A 24,996-nucleotide genomic window follows, 5' to 3' on the forward strand; every position below is an offset into this window, starting at 1 on the left:
AGATAAGATAAAAATTTAGATGCTTTATTTGCTTTTTCATTTTCCTGCTTGCTGGTTATAGATGAATGGATAAAATGAACTGATGAAGTAACAGTGTGAAAACACAACTGTTGCAATATTTCTTAGAAATTTTCTATGAAAAGTTTTAAATGTTAATTTTAAATGTTCTGGCAAATGCTGTCCTTATGATAAAGAATTATAGAATTCAAAGAGGCAATTTAGGTCTTTGAGACCAATTCTCTGTTTAGTGCAAGAATACAGAATTAAAATATTTGTGCCAGATAGCTGCTTGAAGACAGCCAGTTAAGGGAGACCATTAGCTTCCTAGATAATTGGTTCTATTTATATCCATCTTAAAAAGTGCAACTTTTTACCGATCATTCTTAAAATCAGGTTTAAAAAAAAGTAAAGATCCCTGTGGATTTTACTCTGCTAGTTGTAGCTGATTATAAGGGGTGGTGTTAATCTCTGTTTTAAGGCCATTGAGCCAGCGCTCTCCAAATACATTTCCGTGGTCATGTGGCCAGGATCAAATCACAGAGTGCTGTTACTTTCCTACCACAGTGGTACCCATATATTTACCTTCCTATTAAAGTGGTACATTTGTATATTTTCGAACTGCTAGGTTGGCAGGAGCTGGGGCACTTGGCTGTCAAACCTGGACTATTGGCTTTCCAGCCGACAAGCCCAGTGTCTTAATTGCATTGACTCCTTAAAATCGGGAGAAAGATAAATTTTGAAATGAAATAACTAGTAGAAGAAATGTGTGTGCATAAAGAAAAAGCTGTTGTCTAATGAAATATACTATTATGTAAGGTGAGATAGGAATGCCTATGAACTAACTTACTCGGAAGATAGGTATACGTGTGCTTGGGAATAATTTGGAAGAATTTTTAGGGCTTCATGTGAGCACAGTATTTGTCTCTTCTATTTAAATTGTTTTTCAAATCACCATCTGAACCTGAAAACAAAGTGGCTGTTTTAAGAGTCAGATTAATTTTAATGATTTCTTAAAGCATCTGCAGCTTTTTATGGGTCATATATAGCTTGAAAAATAATTGCCTGATTTAATGGGTAAAAGATATTGTGCTCACAGTTTTTATAAAACCATTTTTAAATGGGCACAACTGTACCATTTAGTATGCTCCATATACAATGGGTCTCAATTTAATATTATTTATGTTCAATGTGTTTATATCAGATTGAAAACCTTGAGAATTTTACAGTATTTTTTGGTAAATATTGTTTGGTAAATAAATGCTTATATTTTTATTTATTAACTGAGACAAACTCTGAGAATAATAAATCAAGAAAGAAAAGAGAAAAATGTCAAGATATTAACATGCAGAAGTTTCTTACACCATAGCAGAGTTATTTGTGTAAGAGTAACATTGGAGCTTTATAAATGGCTCTTCAGATAGATTGCAAAGGTAGACAATATAGTACAAAGGATTAAGTGGGGTTTCTTTACATGCCAAAGTTGGCAGTGATTTATAGGTGATGAACAAAGATAAGGGTGTGCCCTTAGTAAAATATTGGTGAATCGCTCCCTTGTAAAATATTTGCAGGGAGAAAAAACTCTTTCTCTTTTGAGGTTTGTTTTATATCAGTAAAGATCTTTATGGACAAATTACAAATGCTCAAAAACACACAGTAGTAAAAGTAAGACTAACATAACGTGACTTACAAAATTGGAAGAAAACTATTTGACTCTAAATTTTCAAGTATCATATACTTCGGCAATTCTTTAATCACTCTTTTTATTGCAGGTTGTTAATTTTGAGGGTAAGGTTGTCAGAATTTGTTAGGGTGATGGTCCCAAAGAATGGTATCTTAGGAATAACACAGTTGTAAGGTAGAAGGTTTAAAGTCTATTATATATCTCTGATAAGAATGTTATGGTACTTTCATTTAAAGTTAGGTATTTTATTTAGAGTTCGATCAGATGAGTGTAGATGTTCATTTAACAGTGTTGAGAAGTCATGATGGTATTAGTATGAGATAGGTGTACATAACTTGGTAGTAAAAAAAAAAAGGTTCCCTCTAACTTGAAAGCTCCTAGGTTTAGGAGATTGGAAGTTTTAAATTTTGCCATTAGCCAGTATTTGTTGTCTGATTGCTTTAAATACTGGAGGGATGGACTCACTTTTTTTGAGTTGGATTACAGTCTACCTAGACAGAAACTGTTAACACTGACCGGCTGGAATTCTGCATAGCTTCAGGCATGGTTTGTCCCCCTCCACCAACTCTACTTGGAGATTGAAATAATGGTTTTAGGGCCTTCTGCATACAAAGCAGGTGTTCTCACTCAAGATAACTTGGTCGTCAAATAAATATCTTAGGGAACATTTTGAACAGTCAGTTAATTGTGAATTGTGGACAAACATGCTTCTGAAACTCCTTTGCTGATTGAAAATTGGGAACGGCAAAGGGTGTTGTGCATAAGGTTTCCTTGTTACCGGTATCAGTGTGATGGTGAGGCAGTTGATCAGCAGCTGTGCAGAAGCATTCAGTCTGTAGACTCAGTATATTGCCTGGATTGCAGACTTCATGCAAAATTCTGGATTACTTTCTGACTTTCCTAATAAAGATTTTTTGGAAAAACTCAAAAGCTTGTAGAATCATGTGAGTCATCTGATTGTTCCTAATGAGGAAATTGGCTGTCTCTTTGCTAAATAAATACGCAGATTTTTGGATGGTGGTAGATATGTTTTATCTTCCAGAAAAAAACCCACCTAGTTTTCAAATTGCACATACTTGGAGGTGTGTATGGATACTTTTCAGTTGAGAATATTTCCCTTACTCGTGTCTTATACAAATATTTAAAAAGACGTGTTCTATATACAAATTGGTGAGTGATATGTGTTAAGGGCTTTATCATTCTTAGGTGCTTAGTTCTTAGTTTGTTTTATTCTTTAAAGATTAATACATTTTATAACATTTAAAAACGGGGCAGCTGCTCAGGGAAAAACATTGAACTGCTTCCTAGTATTTTTAAAGATTAACTTCAATATGTTGACAGCCATATTTTTATGTTTAGTCCTTATGTTGTCAAGTACTATGGCAGCTATTTTAAGAACACAGACCTCTGGATTGTTATGGAGTACTGTGGAGCTGGTTCTGTCTCTGACATAATTAGATTACGAAATAAAACGGTAAGTTTTATTTTATAAAATATTATATCTGAATTTTTTTGCTCTAGGAACATGTTTGTATAGGCCCCTTGAAGTACTATCATATAGTTTCTTTAAATTCTTCAAGAAATGTTGATGTCCTGTAAAAAACATTAGTAGAGAAGGGGATGATGTTAATTTTTGCTAGTACTTTGTCAGATTTTGATAAGACTATTTCAAAAAGGGATTTAGATTTTCTCATGCTATTTTAAATTCATTGGCTCACAAATAAGATTAGACTCAGATTTTGAATGTACAAATTGGATAATTTAGTTTCTACCATTCTTTCAATTTATCTCTTAATAAGATGGAGGCAATATATTTCATTTTGAAAATTATAAAATAAAACTATTTTGAAATCTCCATCCATCTGAGGTTTTAGGTTTAGTACTTTTCTATTTATAACTAGCCTTTCTTTTTGAATACACATTTTAAATATATTTCCATGATAAAAGTTTTCCTAATTAAGGAGATGAATAGTGTCTGAAAAAGGTATAATAGGTTAGAGACTATAATCAAGTTTAGGGATATAGTTTTCCTTCAAATGGATAAATTTAATGGGTGACATGCCTTAAGTCTTTTACTTTAATATAACACATTATATAATTTGGAAATAGGCTATAGAATGAAAATCCCTAAATGTTGCATATGTTTAATCTTTAAATAATATTTATTCTTTAATTCATTCTGCAATTTGATGAAATATCTCTGGTGCAATGTATATTTATTAAATTTAATAAATATATATTTATTTAATATATATATATTAAATAAACTCTGGATATTTAATGCTCTTCTATGACCTAAGGAAAATCTTTATTTGATTTACATAATAACAAAACAATATTGTCTATATTATATTGCTATTATTAGTAGCTGAGTTTTTCTTAACTATAAAAAAAATCCTTCAGTGGCATTATATACAGTAGAGGAGAGGGTGGTCAGATCTGTTTTGCTCCACTTGATGAATTACTGGTTGTGAATCTAAATAATTGATTTTAAATAAAAATATTGTGTATTTAAGCTATAAACTTAACTCCTACTTTACATTTTTCCAATATCTTAAACAATAGTAAACATTCCAATATATTGAAGATGTTATGTTCATCTAAATAAAGTTTATTTAGATAAATCTTTTTGATGTATATCAATATACCTATCAATAATTAAATTCCATTTGTTGGCTGATAGTGATATAAATATTTTACTATCTTAAGTTCTCTAATGAAGGTTTATACTTTTAAATGTGCATATGATCCTATGTTTTGAGATGATTTCTGTTCTAGATTTGAGCCTAGAGTCCCAAATTAAACCCTTTTATGGGATACAATAATAAAAGAGATAGAAATATGGAAGTATTTATTTATTTTTAATGAAAATAATGGTCAAATTATTTAGACCAATAGCTACGGTTGCCACCTTTTAAACATTTTGATTTCAAGTTCCATTGGTAATCCTTGTCAATTGATTTCTGTGTTTCATAATAATTTGGACTGAAGTTTCTTTAAATAATTATTTATACCTGTTCTTTAGGTTGAGTAATATCAGTATAAAAGCAGTAGCTTTGCAGCCTTTGGCAATTGTATTCAGAATTTATTTCCCATCTTCATTTTTTAAAAGGGAAAATTCCTTTCTTTATTCAAAACATTGGCTCATAATGTAAAACTTACTTAGCTGTAGTAATTTTATGTTGCCGTTCCAATTGCATTGTTTCTTCCTTTAACTCTATTTGTCTTTTTTGGATAAAGAGAAAAGTCTTTTTAATTGGTCTTTTTAATTGAAGCTGTAGAAGTGAATTCTCACTTCTACGCTATGGCAATCCTTACTGATGGCTCCCTCCTTTGCTAATAAAGTTATACTGTTTCCCACAAAATAAGACATCCCCTGATAATAAATCCAATTGGGCTTTTGAGCGCATGGCAATAAGACCAAGCACTTATTTCAGGGTTCAAAAAAATATAAGACAGGGTCTTATTTTTGGGGAAACACGGTTTGTAGTCTTAGTTTGTACTGTTTGTTTTATTTTTATTTACATTTACTTTCACTTGCATGGTTCTGAGACAATTTTTGTGCATCATAGATGCTTAGAAAACAGAAACAAGACTATAATCCTTGAATATATCTATTTCATATTCATTAACATTAACATTAAAAACTCTTCGATTGTCCCTTAAGAAACACTTTGTTAAAAATATCTCTGCTTTTAAAAAATACTCTATTCTTTATGCTGACTGGTATCTCTATATACATTGCTCTATTGAAGTCACCTCAGTATTATTTTTGTTATCTTACTATTATTTTTACCTTCCTGAATTTACTTTTGAAGTACTTTATTTATTGCCAGAGCAAATTGTTCTTCAAATTTGGTATGTATCTTGAAGGAACAAAACATGAAACACTTAAACCACTTAAAACATGAATCTTGAAATCAGAGATGGCTGGTTTAGAAACAATTTCTGTGGAAAATGATCTATCTCTATTGTAATGACATCCAAGGATTTTGATGGTATTGGCAAATTATATTTATGCAATATTATTTCATTTCATTTGATATAATTTTAATTGAGTTCACCACAAAAATAAAAAAACCACATATATACCACAGACTTACAAATATAGAGGGATAGTAAATGAAATGATAGCCCAAATGAAATTTAAAGCAGAAATCGAATAAACATTTAGAAAGAATAAACATGTGGTATGAAATTATTTCAGAAAATTTTGAGCGACCTTAATCTTAAGAAAAATAATTGGATAGCTGTGTATCTGTGAAATGGGGCTCTAATTGTAAAGGGTCTTGCAATAAAATCTATCATATTGAAATTTATGTTTCCTGTCTGGTGTAGCTCCGTGATGGTGACCCTATGGCACGCGTGCGGGAAGTGGCACACGAGCCATCGCTCATTGCTCTACGGGGTTCTGGCATGCCAGCCAATTAGTCTTCACGCATGCAGGAGTGCCAGAAACTGGAAGAGCACATGCATGAGCCAGGAAGATGATCTTCTCGTTTCTGGCATGTGTGCGCGCACTGGTCAGCTAGTCTTTGCGCATGCATGCACTCCAGAAACCAGAAGACCAGGTGGCACGCATGCGTATTGGATGACTGCTCTTCTGGTTTCTGGTGTGTGCGTATGCCCCCGTTTCGGTTCTCAGCCCGAAAAGGTTTGCCAACACTGGTGTAGCTCTATATTCCAAAGTTATAGTATCTGAACCACCCTAAACTTATTAAATTTCATTAGAATATACAGAAAATTGAGTGCAATTCAAAATCCAGACATAAATTCTTACAATCTCTTAGGCATTTCTTCTTAGGGATTTGTTTGGGTTTTAATCTGCACTGAATCCTTCCTGAATTTGTTGATGATTCACAATTTTAAGTAGACTCAAAAAAGCCAGATGGCATGAATGGGTCCTTGATAAAGCCTTGCTTACTACAATTTAAAAATATTTTGTACAGTATTTGCATGCCACATGAGTAATTTTGTGTTGTAGTTTGATTCACTGTGTTTGTATAAATGTGCAATCACTTGGAATGTGAGTATACCAAAGAGAAATGTTGGTACTTTTTTTTACAGCTTACAGAAGATGAAATTGCAACCATTCTTAAATCTACCCTTAAAGGACTTGAATATTTGCACTTCATGAGAAAAATACATAGAGATATAAAGGCTGGGAACATTCTCTTGAATACTGAAGGGCATGCCAAGTTAGCTGATTTTGGAGTGGCTGGACAGTTAACTGTAAGTGTAAAAAAAAAAAAGTATATTTTATATGTTAGTACACTCAACGAATAAATATTGTATTTGCTATTTTTCAGTAATAAGATATCAGATGCTTTTGAAAGATAACATGTCTTTAAATAGCGAGGTCGTGTAGGACTGTTTTTCCAATTAAAATCAGTTTGACATCAGTTTTATGGGATTATTTACAGTTCATATGTGGTGTATACTGGGAGAGGCAGCTTTGTCTAGCGAGCTCTTTAATTGCAGCGTTAAACAGGATAATTCTAAAGAAGGTTAAGGTTTATTGTCTCTTAAGTCTTTTTCTATAGTATAGAAGGATTTGAAGATTCTTGGTTAGGTGTCTGGAAGCCGTACGGGTCTGGATGGGGAGAAACAGGCTCAAGCTCAATCCCTCCAAGACGGAGTGGCTGTGGATGCTGGCACCCCGGTACAGTCAGCTGTAGCTGTGGCTGACTGTTGGGGGCGAATCACTGGCCCCAGTGGAAAGGGTGCGCAACTTGGGTGTTCTCCTGGATGGGCGGTTGTCTTTCGAAGATCATTTGACGACCATCTCCAGGAGAGCTTTTCACCAGGTTCGCCTGGTTCGCCAGTTGTGCCCCTTCCTTGACCGGGATGCCTTATGCACAGTCACTCATGCTCTGGTTACCTCTCGCTTGGATTACTGCAATGCTCTCTACATGGGGCTCCCCTTGAAGAGCACCCAGAGGCTCCAGTTGGTTCAGAATGCAGCTGCGCAGGTGATAGAGGGAGCCGCACGTGGCTCCCATGTAACACCACTCCTGTGCAGACTGCACTGGTTACCTGTGGTATTTCGGGTGCACTTCAAGGTTTTGGTGACTACCTTTAAAGCACTCCATGGGTTAGGGCCAGGGTACTTACAGGACTGCCTGCTGTTACCGAATGCCTCCCACCGACCTGTACGCTCGCACAGAGAGGGACTTCTTAGGGTGCTGTCCGCCAAGCAATGTCAGCTGGCGGCCCCCAGGGGGAGGGCCTTCTCTGTGGGGGCGCCCACCCTTTGGAACGAACTTCCCCCTGGACTTCGTCAACTGCCGGACCTTCGGACCTTCCGCCGCGAGCTGAAGACCTACTTGTTCATTCGCGCAGGACTGGCATAGGATTTTAATAGTTTTAATATTTTAATATTTGTTATAATTATATAATTTTATGGGGTTCTATTATTTTACTGTTCTAATTCGGCCATTTGTTTAATAAGTTTTTTAATTCATTATTTTATGTGTATCTTGTTGTCGTTTTTATTCTTGGCTGTAAACCGCCCCGAGTCCTTCGGGAGAAGGGCTGTATAAAAATTCAATAAATAAATAATAAATAAAAGGTACAGTTGCTGCATTAATTGTTTAGGGGCATTTTCAAAGTTTGTCCGAACAGTGATTTCCTGCATAGATTTTGAATAAAGATGCAACTTACTATATATATTTTATAATGCTTTGAAAAATAATGTTAGAGGAGCCGTGATGGCTCAGTGGTTAGAATGTAGTACTGCAAGCTAATTCTACCCACAGCCAAAAGTTTGATCCTGACCAACTCGAGGTTGACTCAGCCTTCCATCCTTCAGAGATCAGTAAAAAAAGGATCCGGATTGTTGGGGGCAATATGTTGGCATTGCAAACTGCTCAGAGAATGTGTAAAGTATTATGGAATGGTATGTAAATCTAAGTGCTCTTGCTCTCGCTCATAACGTAAACAGTTTAGTGCAGGACTCTATTGAATAAATTGATTTCAACATTTGAGTGATAAACTACCCTGTTTCCCCCAAAATCAGATATCCCCTGATAATAAGCCCAATTGGGCTTTTGAGCACATGGCATGGCAATAAGGCCAAGTGCTTATTTCAGGGTTCAAAAAATATAAGACAGGGGCTTATTTTCAGGGAAACACGGGTAGTGAAGAAAAACCTTTGACTGATGGTTGTTGCTGATAAGAGTAAGTTCAGTAGTTTGGGGATGCTTCATAATTACAGAGTGGCTGATACGATTGTCTTTTCATATATTTGAGCATGTTGAGCTATCATCAGTTCAAAAATGCTGCATATTTTGTATTAAATTAAAAAATTGTTTTACAGGATACAATGGCAAAACGCAATACTGTCATAGGTACTCCATTTTGGATGGCTCCAGAAGTAATACAAGAAATTGGTTATAACTGTGTGGCAGACATCTGGTCCCTTGGTATTACTTCAATAGAAATGGCTGAAGGAAAGCCACCATATGCTGATATTCATCCAATGAGGGTAAGAAACAGAAATTGTGAGTTTTTGTATAATAGCTTTGTAAGCTGTTTTCATAGAAGCAGTACTTGGCTAAGCTGCGTTTTGTGCAATTGTTACAGTAACAGAGGGTGTTAAAGTATTTTATGCTATGCTTACGCTTGATATTTAAATAAAAGAACGTTTTCAAACAGAGTTTAGGAAAAATAATTGCTTTAAATTGTGTAATACATTTTAAGACTGCAACTATTTTTCAAAATGCCATTTATTGTTTTGATTCCTTTTTGACATTTGCTTATGTGTTAGCTTATTTTGGCATTTAGGAGTTGTCACTCTGGAACAAGAACAGCTAACATTCATAAGGGACAATATTTTTACACATTCAGCAGTTTTTAAATATAGCTGATAAATAATTGTTTTTTTAAAAGGTTAGGGATGGAGGTGCCATTTTATGTGATAGTGGCAAGTTTTTTTTTCTTGAGCTGATAGGCAATATTATTTGATTCATAATTAGAAAGGAGACTAATTGTCAGTTGTCTCAGATATTGAACTGCAGCTACTTTCTCAAGCCAGAACACATCCTTTAGATGTCATTATGTTTTACTCAAGGATGTTGAAACAGTGGATAACAGCATGAGAAAGAGAAGAACTTTATATATTTTTAAAATTCTAAACGCAAGACTTCTGATTTTTCTGTCGGGCCATTATTTCCTCCAAAATCATTTGTGTAAGTCTTATCACATTTTTAAAGGTACTTCCTGAGGGAACATGGTTTCTTTCTGGTATAGGGCGAAAAACCCTTCAGAATTAAACACCTACTGTTTAGCATTGGAAAACAGCTTTAAATCTATGCTTGGGCTGTTAAATATATTATTTTTAACATTTAGTTTCGGTTCTTGTGTCCTACTTAGTAAGCAAAATGCTTGATTGCAATAATAGGAAAAGACTATTGTATGAATCAAGCAGCTGTGGTTTGTAAATCATAGTTTATTGCTTAGTGCAACGTCTAAACTCAACTAGTGGACCAATATGAACCAATAATTCCATAATAAGACATATTAGAAACAGAGACATGCACAATAATGTTGGATATTGTCTGTAATGGTTAAACAACACTTCCATTTAATAACAACATTTTATATAGTATAACAATTGTAATTGTAGTTGCTTCTGTATTTTTTTACAGTTTGTAAGCTGCACAGAGTTGCCTTGTTTGTGAGAGGGGTGTCTTATGAATTAAATAAATAAAATATTTTCTTGAGAATATCTGGAATAACTTTAACATAATTGTTTATAATTTTAACATAGTTGCTTATAAAAGGCACTAAATGAAAATAATTATATTAAAAGTATTTCTTCTAGTATGAAATATCTACTTTTCACTAAAGAGTCAGTTTTTCAAACTGAGAGATTGTGAAGCTTTTTAATCCTTGTAATTAAATGTATTAAAGGACAAAACCATTTTTTTAAAAAAAACAACCCAATTCTGTTTTACACAAAACACATGTTCTTGTTAATAATTTGTGTTCTGGTCTTTAAGGGCTTGTATGCAGTTAATATTCTTTTGTATATTTGATATCCCATAGTTCTTCTTAATTTTTATTAGTGAGTTGTTACAGTGGTTAAGAAGAAATACACAGATTTCAGTTGTGATAGTTTTCCCAGTGTTATATGATCCAACTTCATAAGATTCCTGGACATATGTAGATGCTTTTCTATTTTGTTTTAGTTAAGACATTCAATTGATACAGGCAAGCATGAAAGCTTGGGCAAACTTTCATTGCTTTTTCTGGATCTTGCTTAGATTCTGTGGTATTTATGTAAAACACTGTTTTGTTACTTGGGAATGCATGCTGAAGTTATTCTGTATGCTATTTTGCTGTAGGCTGGTTGGCGCTGCCACAAAGGTAATGCTTTGTCAGTAGGCCATTTCCTTGTCAATTGCATTTACAGTCTAATAGAGATATTACATGACTTTTTAAACAAGTGTTTTGGCAGTGGCGGAAATAGCAGATTCCATGCAAACAAGCATAGCTTCCTCTTTCTAACCACACACTAGCTACTCAAGGAGTTGTGCTAAAATTTGTGCAAAGGTAAAGAAAGAATTTTGGATTGAAAGGCATTATTAAAAGAACTGTAGGGTTACAGTTTTGGGAATATATATCAGTTCTTTATATAAAATGAACACATTCTCATGGCTGAAAAGGAGGTGACAATCAGAGTGCTGTAAACTGGTTGTAAAGCATCTTCATATTTCTGCAAATGTTTAATTTGTAATAGATTTTAAAAATTAATTTATATTTATATTCTACTTTTCCTTCTATAGCTCAAAGTAGGTATACATGGTAAGCTATCCCTTTTATTTTTCTCTTTGTGGTGAGAATTATATAAATGTTATTAGTATGTAAAGCCTTGATTGATCCGAAGTCACCTTGTGAACTACTCTGGCTGAGGGTAGCTCACAAACTTGAATTTTTTTCATGCTACTCCAAAACCTTAACCACTGTACTCTGCTGGTTTGTTGGAGATTATGGTGCCATGTTCTAAATGAAAACAAACTTCAAGACTCAGGCAGATATAATGACAGCTGCTTAAATATGGAATATGTTTAACATATTTAAACTAAGACTGGACTGGGTATTTGTGTCTTGAACAACATTTGATGAATAATGAAGGCTGAAATTCTTTCCACTTCCCCTCTCTTTTTCCCAAGCATTTTTCTTCTCAAACAATGTTGCTTGCCTTTGCTTTTATATTGGGAGAAAAGTGTTTGAAGGGAAAAGTGAATGGGGGTCTAAATTCGGACAGGAAATCATCTATTTGACCATTTTTCTGACTGTAAGACATCTTCTAATATTAATCTTAATGCCTGCATACATTTAACATTTCAGTGGTCATGTTAATAGACAAATTTGATAGTAAAAGCACATTCTACTTCAAAATGCTCTTAAGCATATGTGTGTGTGTGTTTGTATTTATGTGTGCATATATACACAAAAACATTCCATGCATACAGTTCCCGCGTGGATAATTCTGGAAAACCCCAAATGGCAAAGTATACTTTGATGAATGAATTTCATATATGCATTGTGTCTTGATGTAAAACATGATTTCTTAGTATAAAACCAAGAAAACAATTCTTGGTTTTATACCAAGAATTAAGGAATATAGAACCTGTATCAACCTTGCAAGTATTTAGCATAGTAAAAAATAGCGGGGAGGCCTCTGAATCCCAGTTGGAACCTAACTCTGGGATAACTTTAATGTTCCTTCCTTTATCCTTTAAATTACACCCACATAAGCTTTCCAGAACGGCTTCAACCCTGGTGGTGCTCCAAGAAAAGATTGCCAGCCTTTTGTATAAGCAAGCTAGCAGTGCAAATTTGCCCCCTCCCCTAATTTATGCTTTTTTGTCTTGAGAGAGGCTTGTAATGCAATATCTTGAAAATATATCCAGCATTTGCCTTTTATTGTATTCTGTGCTGATGTTGTTGGTAATGGACATGTGGACATCATATGTTCCACAGAATACTGTAGGAAGCCAATTTGAAATGTTTCCATTTGCCTAAAGTCCAATCATGATATTTATTTTTCCATGGCACTTACCCAGATTATCCATACCTCCTGCTTAGCTTGTGTCACTGCCACCATGGGCTAATCTGCTTGTGATCACTAGTTTCTTTCCAGTGTATCTTACAAGCAGCTGCCTTTCTCCAGAGTTCTTGATGTTCTTTATATTGCCTTATAACTTTATCCTAGATCGGGGCTTTCCATTCCACTGCTATCCTAATAAAAAGTGCAGGAAAAACAATGTTATCTTTGAACACTTTTGGCTATAGTTTTCTATTCCCCCCTCATTTTTATGACTGGAGTAATATTCGGCAGCTGGATATTCTTCCAAATTCCCAAGATAATGCTGAGCAATATGTAACATGATTTGGTAATTAAAACATAAGAAAGTATATTCTTACCTTTGTTCTACAGAGACCATTGCACCTGAAATTTTAGTTTCCTATAAAGCTGCCACTGCAGATTGTTTACTCACATTATAACTCCTCCATTGATCCATCCCGATTCCTCTAGGGAGGTTAATTGCTTTGAAGAGGCTACTGCAGAGCATGCTTGGAGTTAATGTTTATTGAAAAAGAGACATATACTCCACTTTTCAATCAGTTCAAAACATAGAGGAGCATGAGTAACAGTATAAATTGAAATTTGTATTGATCACCTTGTGAGGTCTAAATCACAAAATTCAATAAATATGGCAAGGTTTAATTTTGAGGTACATTTATTATTTTAAAAATATGTTAGGCTTATTCTGATTAGAACTGAGCAATAATCTTAGAATTTTTTTAAAAAAGTGCAGTAGAACTTTAAAATGATTTATTAGTAAGTGGGACCACCATTTAACTTCATGCTTTGCTGCACTATGCATTCCTTTAGTGCTTGCATCCAAAATGAAAATATTATAACATGTCTTTTTGCACAGATCTGTACAAACTGCATTTAACATTCGTAATGTACTTTCACCTAGAGTCCTTTCCTAGATTTAGACAGGAAGAATAAAAAAAAAGAAGCAGCATCCTTCACAGATGTCTTTGGAGCATGGGAACCTGACTCCAGTCAAATACACTGGAGAAACATTGAGTTTGGCAAATACCATACTTTGTTCTAATGAAAGAATAAAGACACTCCTGTCTTTTCGTATGATGTTATAGAGAAGCTTTGAGTGGTGAGAAAGGAATTTTTCAACTTCTTTGCTTAAGTTGTTGGTGTTTGAAACTGATTTTGCCCAGAGCGCAATTGCTTTCCAGATTGGCTGGGGCTTTGTCTTTCTTCCTCTTCCCTGTTCTAAATGTGGAAATGCATGCCAGTCTGAAAAGAAATATAATTGACTAGGCAGGAATTTTTCATTGAGTTTACAAACCTGAGCCTTGGCCCAGATTTCTGCAATTCTGGAAAACAGCCTTATTGTGCTGTTTTCACAGCCTTAAAATGTATATTGTTAACTAAATCTAGACAAAAATATTTGAAATCTTTTATGTAGTTGTGTATATAACTAGGAAAACATAATTGGGTATGTGTAATAGAGTAGCAGAAGGAAAGAATATATGAAATCTGGACTACAACTCAAGTCTAATTGAAACCTAAATAGAAAACATTTATTTCAAACTTCTAAATGAGGATTTAATTAAAACAAAATTAGCTCATCTTTTTAGTTTTATCCTTGAATAGGAAATTTGAAACATACTTGACTTGATGGTTGGCTTTCTCTGACTTTGATTAATCACTTTCAAAGTAAGCAGAGGATCAGAACAATAATTTCATAATTACACGCCAGCAAGTTAACTTGAAACCCTAACTAAAATAACTGTAAAGGAAGTATAATGATGGTAAATTTCATGTAATGCTGTATATTTTTGTTACATATTACAAATACTTAAAAGTGCTAATCTGAAAAAAGAACAGTTCCATGGTTCTATTCATTTATTTTCAGGATGTTTAATAGAAAAATGTTTAAGCTGGGGCTATTTAATTTCAAAGACACCCTAGGAATAGTTAAGAGCTTATTCATTCTCTGATGTCAATAGAAGTCTCCTTTTGTATTATTGTATACTTTGGATTGAAACCTGACATTTTAAAGCTTTGTTGAAGATATATTTGATGCAACAATCTTTGTGGTTAAATTGCTCAATAAATCTTGCTTAATGTGAATTATTATTGTGTGGTAATAAGCCAGCTTGTTTTTTCTAAAAGAAAAGTTAGAATTAAAAGTATGAAGTACATCAAATGGTTTAAGGTTGTTCTGCAGCATGCATATTTAGGATGTGACAGACTAAAATCTCTAGATGGGACAAACTGCAAATTTGCAGTATGAACTGCAAAAGTTCAAAATTGAGTTGACCACAGGGAGGTAGTAAATAATTTGTACCTTGACTTCAGTAAAGTATCCAACAAAATTTCTCTTGATATCCTAATAGAAATGGTGAGAAAAAGTGAGCTGGTAACTGTGCTACCATTATATGGTTGAATAACAGTACTCAACACAAATCAGTAGCTGCATGTTAAGCTGGATATAAATGTTGAGTCAGAGCTTCAGGTCTTCTAGGATGTGTCCTGTTGTCTTATTTATGAATGAAGTGGATGAGATTAGAAAATATGAATATCAAATCTGCAGACAAGATCAGTTGTTTAGAATTGTTCCAGAAGATCATTCCAGATGAACTTAATAGGAAATACGTTTTGGTTAGCTACAGGGAAAATTAATGGTAACAGCATTTCAACAGGAGTGGACCAAATCTCTTTCACAGGTGGTATGGTATTTTAACAGAAATTAGAAGGCCATCTATTGGGATGTGGTAATCATGGATTGAACAAGATTGTCTTAAAGGTCCTGATGAACTCCTGTATTCCATAACTTTATCATTCTGAAGCTCCTGCTAATTATATATTTTTATTTATCAAATTTATTTTCTGCTCATCTTGCAATTCACACGGCTACATATCTAATTCTAAATAATTTATCTATATTGATGTATCACAGTATGTTTCATCTGGTCATTTCTAAGGCATGGTTTGGGCTACTGGAAACTCATACTTTGAGGTTCTAAACCAAAGTGTGTGGTGTTTTATTTGTTCCTTGGAACTGAAATGCATTTTATTTGCCTTTTCTTTTGTGTTATAGATTCAGTTCAGAAAAAATCATATTAACTCCATTGGTTGAAACATAGTATTGTGTAATGGCATTTTTAAAATTATAGTAAAGCTTAGGTTGGTTGATAACAAAAAGCTAAGCAGAAAGCTAAGCTGAAAGTTCTTGGAGGACATACTATCCAGGAGATTCCAGGATCTGGAATTAGATTGGAAATAAAAAAAAAATCTTAGTGCTAATCCTCCCCTATATTATTGCCAAGAAAATTTCTTGGATGTCTTCATGTTTATCATAAGCTTGACTTTAGTTTTTCATTTACAAGGTAAGTTCTATATATTTGGGAGGTAATCCTTGTTTCTTTCTGTTCTCAATTCTGGACTGTGCTATTTTTTCTTTTGGTTACCAGTGAAAGCTTAGAGACAAAGGGAATAGTATTTTAGGTTGTTTGGATGCTTTGGGGCCAGTTACCCCCTCGCGGCCCTAGGAAGAATTAAGTGGTAAACTACTTCTGAAAATGTTGCCGAGAAAATTGCACAAAGTCTATATAGTTGCCAGGAGTTGCCTGATTTGATGGCATAATATTTTATTTATTTATTTATTTATAATTACATTTCTATACCGCACCATCTCCTGAAGGACTCAGGGCGGTGTACAGCCAATATTAAAATACACATACCACTATAATATAAATATAATAAATAAACACTATTTAAAAACAGTGTTTTTAAAAGCAAATATTTAATGGCCGAATCACTAAAACAGTCAAAGACCGATTAAAAACCATTAAAATTTTGCTAAAATACGTTCTTAGGCTAGTCCCACTCGGTGAAATAATGAAGTCTTCAGTTCACGTTTAAAGGCCCGGAGGTCGGGGAGTTGGCGTAACCCCGGAGGAAGCTCGTTCCACAGGGCTGGTGCCGCCACAGGGAAGGCCCTCCCCCTGGGAGCCGCCAACCTACATTGTTTGGTCGACGGCACCCTGAGGAGGCCCGCTCTGTGGGAGCGCACAGGTTGTTGGGAGGCAATCGGTGGCAGAAGGCAGTCTCGCAAATACCCCGGTCCTAAGCCATGGAGCGCTTTAAAGGTGGTAACCAGCACCTTGAATTGCACCCGGAAGGCTACCGGCAGCCAGTGCAGGCTGCGCAGGATAGGTGTTATATGGGAGCAACGCGGTGCCCCCTCTATCACCTGCGCGGCTGCATTCTGGACTAGCTGGAGCCTCCTGGTGCTCTTCAAGGGGAGCCTCATGTAGATAGCATTGCAATAGTCCAGGCGGGAAGTGACGAAGGCATGAGTGACCGTGCGTAAGGAGTCCCGATCAAGGAAGAGGCGCAACTGGCGAATCAGGTGAACCTGATAAAATGCTCCCCTGGCGACGGCCGTCAAGTGTTCTTCTAAGGACAGCCGATCGTCCAGGAGAACGCCTAAGTTGCGCACCCTTTCCCTGGAGGTTAGAATTTCCCCCCCCACAGTCAGCAATGGCGTAAGCTGACTGTACTGGGACGCCGGGACCCACAGCCACTCAGTCTTGGAAGGGTTGAGCTGGAGCCTGTTCCTCCCCATCCAGACCCGCACGGCCTCAAGACACCGGCCCATCACCTCGACGGCTTCGTTGGGGTGGTTCGGGATGGAAATGTACAGCTGCGTATCATCAGCGTACAGATGATAATCCACCCCGAAACCACAGATAACCTCGCCCAGCGGCTTCATATAGATGTTGAACAGGAGAGGCGAGAGAACCGACCCCTGTGGCACCCCACAAGTGAGGCGCCTCGGGGTCGATATCTGCCCCCCTGCCAACACCGTCTGTGAACAGTCAGAGAGATAGGAGGAGAACCACCGATAAACAGTGCCTCCCACCCCCAATCCCTCCAACTGCCACAGCAGGATACCATGGTCGATGGCATCAAAAGCCGCCGAGAGATCTAACAGGACCAGGACAGAGGAACATCCCCTGTCCCGAGCCCTCCAGAGGTCATCCACCAACGCGACCAAAGCCGTCTCGGTGCTGTACCCGGGTCTGAAACCGGACTGGAACGGGTCCAGATAAACAGTTTCCTCCAGGTGCTGAGGAAGCTGATATGCCACCACACTCTCAACAATCTTCGCCAAAAAGCGAAGGTTGGAGACTAGACGGTAGTTCGCTAATACAGCTGGGTCCAGGGAGGGCTTCTTGAGGAGGGGCCTCACCACCACCTCTTTCAAGGCGGCGGGGAAAATGCCCCCCAACAAAGAAGCATTGGTAACTCCCAGGAGCCAGCCTCGTGTAACCTCCCGTGTGGCCAGTACCATCCAGGAGGGACATGGGTCCAATAAACATGTGGTGGGATTCAGCCTACCCAACAGCCTGTCCATGTCATCGGGAGTCACAGGATCAAACTCAGCCCAGATAAAACTCTCAAGGCTTAGATATGTATACATCTAAAGAATATGCAAAAAATTTAATTTAATTATTGTTATTCTTTAATTAACTCCAGATTTGCCAGATATTTTCTTAAATTCAGTTCAATATTAGATTATCTATTATGGCATGTGACAATTACTTCTGTGATTATTGTCTATATAAACAAATATTAGCAGTCATTTACAGATTTACATTAAATATGAACATACACCAGTGGTTTTTTTAATATTTCTAACAGGAAACTGATTTGATAAAATCACAAGTAGAAATTTGATCAGCAAATATCCATATTTGTAACATATTATGCTTTAAAATGCAGGGGGAGGGGGTTGGGGGGAGATTATTTTCAAACTTTTAATGAAAAAGTGGGATAAAACCTTACAGTCTGGACAATATTAAGCTTCTATCTTGCTCTTTTTTTTACAAGTCCAATGCAGTGATTGACTGCTGAAACAAAAACATTATTTAGACTAGAAGATAGTTTAAAATGTAAGGTTAAATTTAAATCTGGTAAAACCTTTATGCAATGCTTTTACTTTAGCTTAGTCAAAGAAGCATAATACCAATATATACTGTATTTTGGTGAATATGATGTATATTTATAACAGTCTTATTTATAAAGAATAGGTGCCAATCAATTTAAATTTGTTGCAGGTAGAATTTGATGGTCTATGGATAACTTATAATTCCTTTCTTGTTATAAAATAGTCAATTTTTGTAGTAGTATCAGTTAAAGAGTTTATGGAAACTTAGTTTAAGATTGTTTAAAAAAGCACAAAACCTTTAACTTGAATTTGATGGCACCTGGTTTCATTTTTGTTCCCACAGCAACACCAATGGTACCAAAAGTTACCAATAGACCACCCTGATTTAAGAATTAAATCACTCTGGCCTTCTCTTTTTAGCCCTTTAGTTTGCTGACTAAATATTTAAACAGAGGTAAAACACATCTGTTATAGTTTGTGACATAGCTGTAGAGCAAAACTTCATGGTGCATAATTTGCAATTTTAAAACAAAAATTCTGGATTACTTTTAAATTTGTCTTTATGTTCAGGGCTCTGAATGAAAACAGAGTTAAACTATGATTTATGTTTTACAAAGCAATAATTAAGAATGTGTATTTTAAATAAAGAGTAGCTTCCTTCTTGAGAAATAGACCTAAAAAAGTATATATTTTTAGCTTGCATGGTCCATTTTTAACATTGCTTAAATCCAAGGTTGTTTCCAGATGTGAGTTAGTTTTCATTATTGAGATTCCCATGGGAAAGTAAGAGAGCCAATATAAATGTTACCTCCAGATTTTTACCCTTGTGTCTTTTTGACAGTGTCTGTAAGTTTACATTGACTATGAACATTTGTTAAAATGCATAAAGATACTGTATGTATGGACTTGTAAACATCATACTCCTTCTTTTCTTTTTTTGTTTTCTTTTTTGTTTCTCTTTTCTTATGGTAAATTAAAAAGGCAGGGCAAGGGAGGATTGTAGAACTTGGTAAGTTTTGCTGCCATTCCTAAAACCAGAAAGGTTTGAAGAATACTTTTTTGCAAATTATATGCAAATGTATTGGAAAATGCAAGTGTCTTGAAAGTCACATGGATTCTTTCCTTCCACACAAATGGAATAATTATTTTGGATCCTGGTGGCCAAAGGGAAATTGGATAGGGAATTAATTTTTTTTAAAAAAATAATAGCTATTCTTCTGCACTTAAAAAATAATCAGAATTGTCCCTTCAAAATAGCAGTCGTGGGTCAACTGATCTCTTGTGTAGCATGTATTATTTTTCCTTCTCCCTGTTCTCCTTTGGGAGGAATAGTTCTCTGCTAACATAATTTGCTATTTTCCTGAATCAGCCAAGTTTGCTACTCCCTTGCTCAGCCTGGAACGGATCTGTTCTAATTCCATCATGTGTAAAACACTTGCTTCTTTTGGCTGTGGACCATTTTTCTTCTCCAGTTTATCCCGCTTATCTAGCACTTTCAGACAAACATTTTGAGATACTACATGCCAATATTTTCAGTATTGAATTTAAATTCCCAATCTAGTTATTTCTGTTTATCAAAGGGTGCTTATCTTGTCCTTTACTTCAGGCCATAACCTTTCAGCCAGCTCTGACTTGAGCTGTGTCCTTTTATGAAATGCTAAGGTAAAGACGGTCTCTGTTACATGGCCATTCAGAAATCATGGATATCATTTTTTCTGTTTAGACATTTACGTAAGGCTATATTGAAATGAGACTTGTTTATGCGCATGTTGAGAAAACTTGCTAATTATCTGCCCTCTTAACTGAAAATGTTGCATTCTAGCATTGGGAACAGCCAAGCTGGCTTTGACAGATTGAAGGTAATCATTTAGAATGTTTCAAGGCCTCTTATTTACTCAGTATCACAATCCTTTCTTGATCCATTATTGGCTCCCTGGACACAATCCACAAAGTTTTGAAATTCAGGAAATAGCTGTAGTTAGAAAAGATAATTTCATGATTGCCTTTGACTGATTTAGAATCATCCATATATTCTCAGAAAGTGAGTTTATATTACAAAATAGCTAATAAGAATAGAGTAATTTATTGTGATAGAAAACGTACGTTGTAAGACAAATATGTACAAAACATCTCTAGGATTACACAATGTTTTAGATTCATTATAAATGCTTTAGAACAGGGGTATATCAAACTTGATTTCATTGAGGGCTGCATCAGGATTGTGTTTGACCTTGGGGGCCCGGGATGGGTATGGCCAGCTCGACATCACTCATGTTGGGGGCACCAGTATTGGCCCGAGCGCTCTGCCAGTGAAAATGGGCTCCCGAGATCCGTTTTCAGCTGCAACGTCCTCCTGCAACCCTCTGCCCTCAGCAAAAACAGAGCTCCATTTTCACTGGCAGAGGCACTGCGGCCCAGTCTTTTGCTGTTTCCAGGGTGGCCCTGCGGGCCAGATCTAAGCTCCCCGTGGGCTGGATCCGCCCTGCGGGCCTTGAGTTTGACACCTCTGCTTTAGAATATGTGGGAATGAGAAGGCAAGAGATGTTTATATTATTTAGAATGAACTATAGGCACTGTACTATTTAGAATGAAAAGAAAGATAAGCATTTATCTGGATATGGAATTTCTTGGGCAGGAAACATGAAATCTTTTCATGATATGAACGTACCATATATTACAGTAAACTTTAAAAATATGTGAGCTTCGTTTTTGTATTCATTCTGGCTATTTTATGTTATTTTTCTGCTGCAAAGATGTAGAAGAAAAAAAATATTAAAATTCTTAATCATGCAACTTCTGCAGATTTGTTTACTTCCTTCTTCTTTAATACAAATAGAATGTATAACGTAAGAGTTGAATGCGCAACCTGTGAATGAGGCTACATATTATGACAATAGCTCCATAACTTATTATCTCTGCTAAAGTAGAGTCCTGGCTTTGTTCCCAACTGGCACAAACTGAGAGGAGTTTTAGACATGTACAAGTTTTGTAGCCCTCATCCAACTCCCTGAGAATATAATGTTGGCAATATTAGAATACAATACATTTTCTCCCATTGATTTGTGAAACCTTGACAATTGAAATTTGTGATCCCCCCCTTTCAAAAGCCATTGAATCAGTAATATTCTTCCAAATGCCTGCATGTCTATAGACTCCCAGTTGTAAAAGAACAGGATTGTCAATAAAGTCTGAAAAATATTCTTCTGATGAAAGGCCTTCATTTTAATCATCTTTTGCCGGAATAGGAGAAATGCCATGCTCAGCATATTTCCTATAATAGAACTCTTGAAGCCTGTCTATTTTAACTTCATTTGAAAACTTACCTGAATTTCTGACAGGAAACTTCAGAAATGTTAGTAAGGAACCGAAGTTCCATACATTTAAAATAAGTCCTAAACTAGGATGCATACTCTTCATCTTCATGAATCTTAAGAATCTCCTTTCTAAAACCACAAAGGATACTGCAAATTAGAACATGTTTTTGTAGAACTTTTTAAATATGTGATAAAAACTTAACATAAATATGGGAATGTGTATCCCAAACTACACTTAACACTGTATGTTTTCTATGATATGCTTAATGCTCATGTCTGGCCCAGTATTTTGTTTGGATGCCAAATACTGTCAAATGCTGTGGGCTCATGCCAATATGAGTAGGAATCTAGCACTGAAGTTTTAAACCACCAAAAATTGCAGATATAATTACTGATTTCACATTGGTATGCATGACAGTGGCTTCTCTCCAAGAGCAGTACTGGACCAGGTCATGCTGACTACCTCAGGAGCAGTCTGCAGGAAATTGGGAGTATGTGTGCTTATAGTAGGGCCAGAAGGTTAGTTTTGGGAATATCCTTTTGCAAAAACATTGAATATATTTATCATATATTTAAGCAAATAATCTAGTCATTTGTAATGCATCATGGTTAGTCTTCCTTTTTTTTTTAAAGAATCTTTATATAAGAATCTGTAATATTTACTGATACATGTGCAGCTCTGTTTCAAATTTGCAAAAACAGAATTGGTATTCCTGGAGAAATACTGAACAAAAAAAGTTTTAAAATGGTGAACACGATAAAACAAGAAATGGTGAACAAGATAGAACAAAGTTTAATAAGGATAAACTTTCAAAACTAAGAACAAAGGCAGTTTGTAAAAGAAATTGTCAGTGTGGGAACAGTTGCATTGGGCAAACTGGACATAAGATACTGAGTGTTGAAATAAAGAACATGAAAAGAACATTAGGCTGAAAAACATAGAACGCATAAGAACCCAATCACAAAATGACAACAGCATCCTGGCAAGCTATAAATGATACAGAAGGAACATTGGTCTTATCTGATATGATCCTTCTCATTGAGTGGAGGCAGCATCCAGGAATGGGTTGTCCTTGTCTGCTAGCCAATAGAACTGAGACTGTTAAAGCTGCGAGGACACACCTACACCAACAGTCCCCAGCTGTCCCCAGTCCCCAGCTGTCCACAGTTCCCAACAGTCCCCAGGAATAGAGACAGCCTTGATGTGTTTTGGTCAGAAAGGCTCCCCCCCCGAAAGGACCGAGGGCCAGCCTATCACCAGGGTGGGGCTGGATGCTGCCTCTACTCAACGAGAAGGATCGTATCAGGTAAGACCAACGTTCCTTCTCCCTTGTAGTGGAGGCAGCATCCAGGAATGGGACATATCAAAGTGGTTCTGTCCTTACAGGTCAGCTGCAGCCTGGGCCAAGGTCACCTCATCAGCATGCACCCGTTGGAGGACCCGCCTCCCAAATGCTATCTCAGCCGAGGCATAGGTGTCCAGTTTATAATGCCTGATGAATGGGGAAGGGGAGGACCAGATCGCTGCACGGCAAACCTTTTCCAGAGTGGCCTGTTTTGCCCACGCTGCACTTGTGGAGTGTGTCGTAATACTTTTAGGCAGTAGAATGGCCTGCATTTCATATGATTTGGTGATACACACCCTAATCCAGCAGCCCAGGGTTGATGGAGTGACCTTGTCCCCCAAGGAGGCCAGATGGAATGAGACAGAGAGCGGCTCTGTCCTTCTGAAGGAGGAAGTTCGTTTGATATAATCCAGAGTGCTCTCCTCACATCTAATGTGTGCCATTTTCGTTCCAGTGCATGCATCGGTTTGGGACAAAAAATTGGCAGAACCAGCTCCTGGGTCCAGTGAAATCACAAATTTACTTTCGGTTTGAAAGAAGAGTCCAAATGTAAAACCACCCTGTTGGTGTGGAAAACACAAAGGTCCGGTCAGACGGAAAGTGGTGCCAACTCCGATATCCGCCTGGCCAATGTTATGGCCACCAGGAATGCCACCTTGCAGGACAGGAAGCGCAAAGAGGTCTCTCTCAGTGGCTCAAAGGGGTCCCCGGTCAGTGCCTGCAGGACCGTGGTGAAGTCCCAAGTTAGAAAACAGTGAACTAAGGTTTGTGGCTCCCCAGATGAACCTGTGAATAGATGGGTGGCATGCCAGGGAGTTCAGTCCCCTGCAGGAAAGGGCTGATGACAGAGCAGCTACCTGGTGATGGATTGTGTTGGGCGACAGCCCCTTTTCCAGCCCCGCCTGAAGAAAGTCGGCCTCTGATACCAACGTTGGGTCCAAGCCTAACCGGGACCATCAGGAACAAAATGCTCGCCAGGTTGCATCATAAATTCTGTTAGTAGAAGCCCTCCGGGAGGCATGGATGGTATCAATTACTTTGGAGGAATAGTTGTCCTGGCTAAGAGACCTCCGCTCAAACGCCAGCTGGTCAAGTGGAGCCACGGAGGGTCCAGGTGGACCAAGGCCCCCTGGCTGAGGGAGAGACTGTCCGGCGGTATCCTCCAAGGCCTGGCCACCGAAAGGGCTACTTAGTCGGCAAACCAAGGCTGCCTTTGCCAGTGTGGAGCCAGCAGGATCACCTCTGTCCGTTCTGCAAGAATCTTCCTTACCACTCGGGATGAGGGAAGGAGGGGAAAAGAGTAGTTCTGCTGGCCAAGGGCTGCAAAGCGTGTCGACTCCCTCTACTCCCAAAACCGCAAACCTCATGAAAAACCTGGTCAGGTGAATGTTGTCCAGGGTGGCGAAGAGGTCCATGGCTGGCTGTCTGAAGCGCTCTGTCAGCTCCTGAAACAAAGCCGGATGCAGGCGCTACTCTGCGTGGTCGATTGTGGCCCTACTGAGCCAATCTGCCTGAACATTGGAGGTCCCTGCAATGTGCTCCGCCCTCAATGATATATTGAGCCGCTCTGCCCATAGACAGAGATGTTCCGCCTCATCCATAAGGACCCTGGATTGGGTGCCCCCTGTCTGTTAATATGTGCCTTAGCGGCT

At 37.1% G+C, this 24,996-nt stretch overlaps 1 protein-coding gene across 1 annotated transcript in view; it reads left to right on the forward strand.

Moving 5' to 3' along the window:
* STK3 (serine/threonine kinase 3) overlaps positions 1–24,996 on the forward strand; it is a 129,891-nt gene that overhangs the window by 13,727 nt on the left and 91,168 nt on the right. Inside the window, exons 4-6 of the mRNA XM_058175597.1 lie at positions 3,041–3,155; positions 6,749–6,913; positions 9,000–9,167. Of these exons, the coding sequence (XP_058031580.1) occupies positions 3,041–3,155; positions 6,749–6,913; positions 9,000–9,167 (448 nt within the window). The remainder of the gene's footprint in view (positions 1–3,040; positions 3,156–6,748; positions 6,914–8,999; positions 9,168–24,996) is intronic.

Source organism: Ahaetulla prasina, chromosome 3 (genome assembly GCF_028640845.1).
Source record: "Ahaetulla prasina isolate Xishuangbanna chromosome 3, ASM2864084v1, whole genome shotgun sequence".
NCBI classification, from domain to species: Eukaryota; Metazoa; Chordata; class Lepidosauria; order Squamata; family Colubridae; genus Ahaetulla; species Ahaetulla prasina.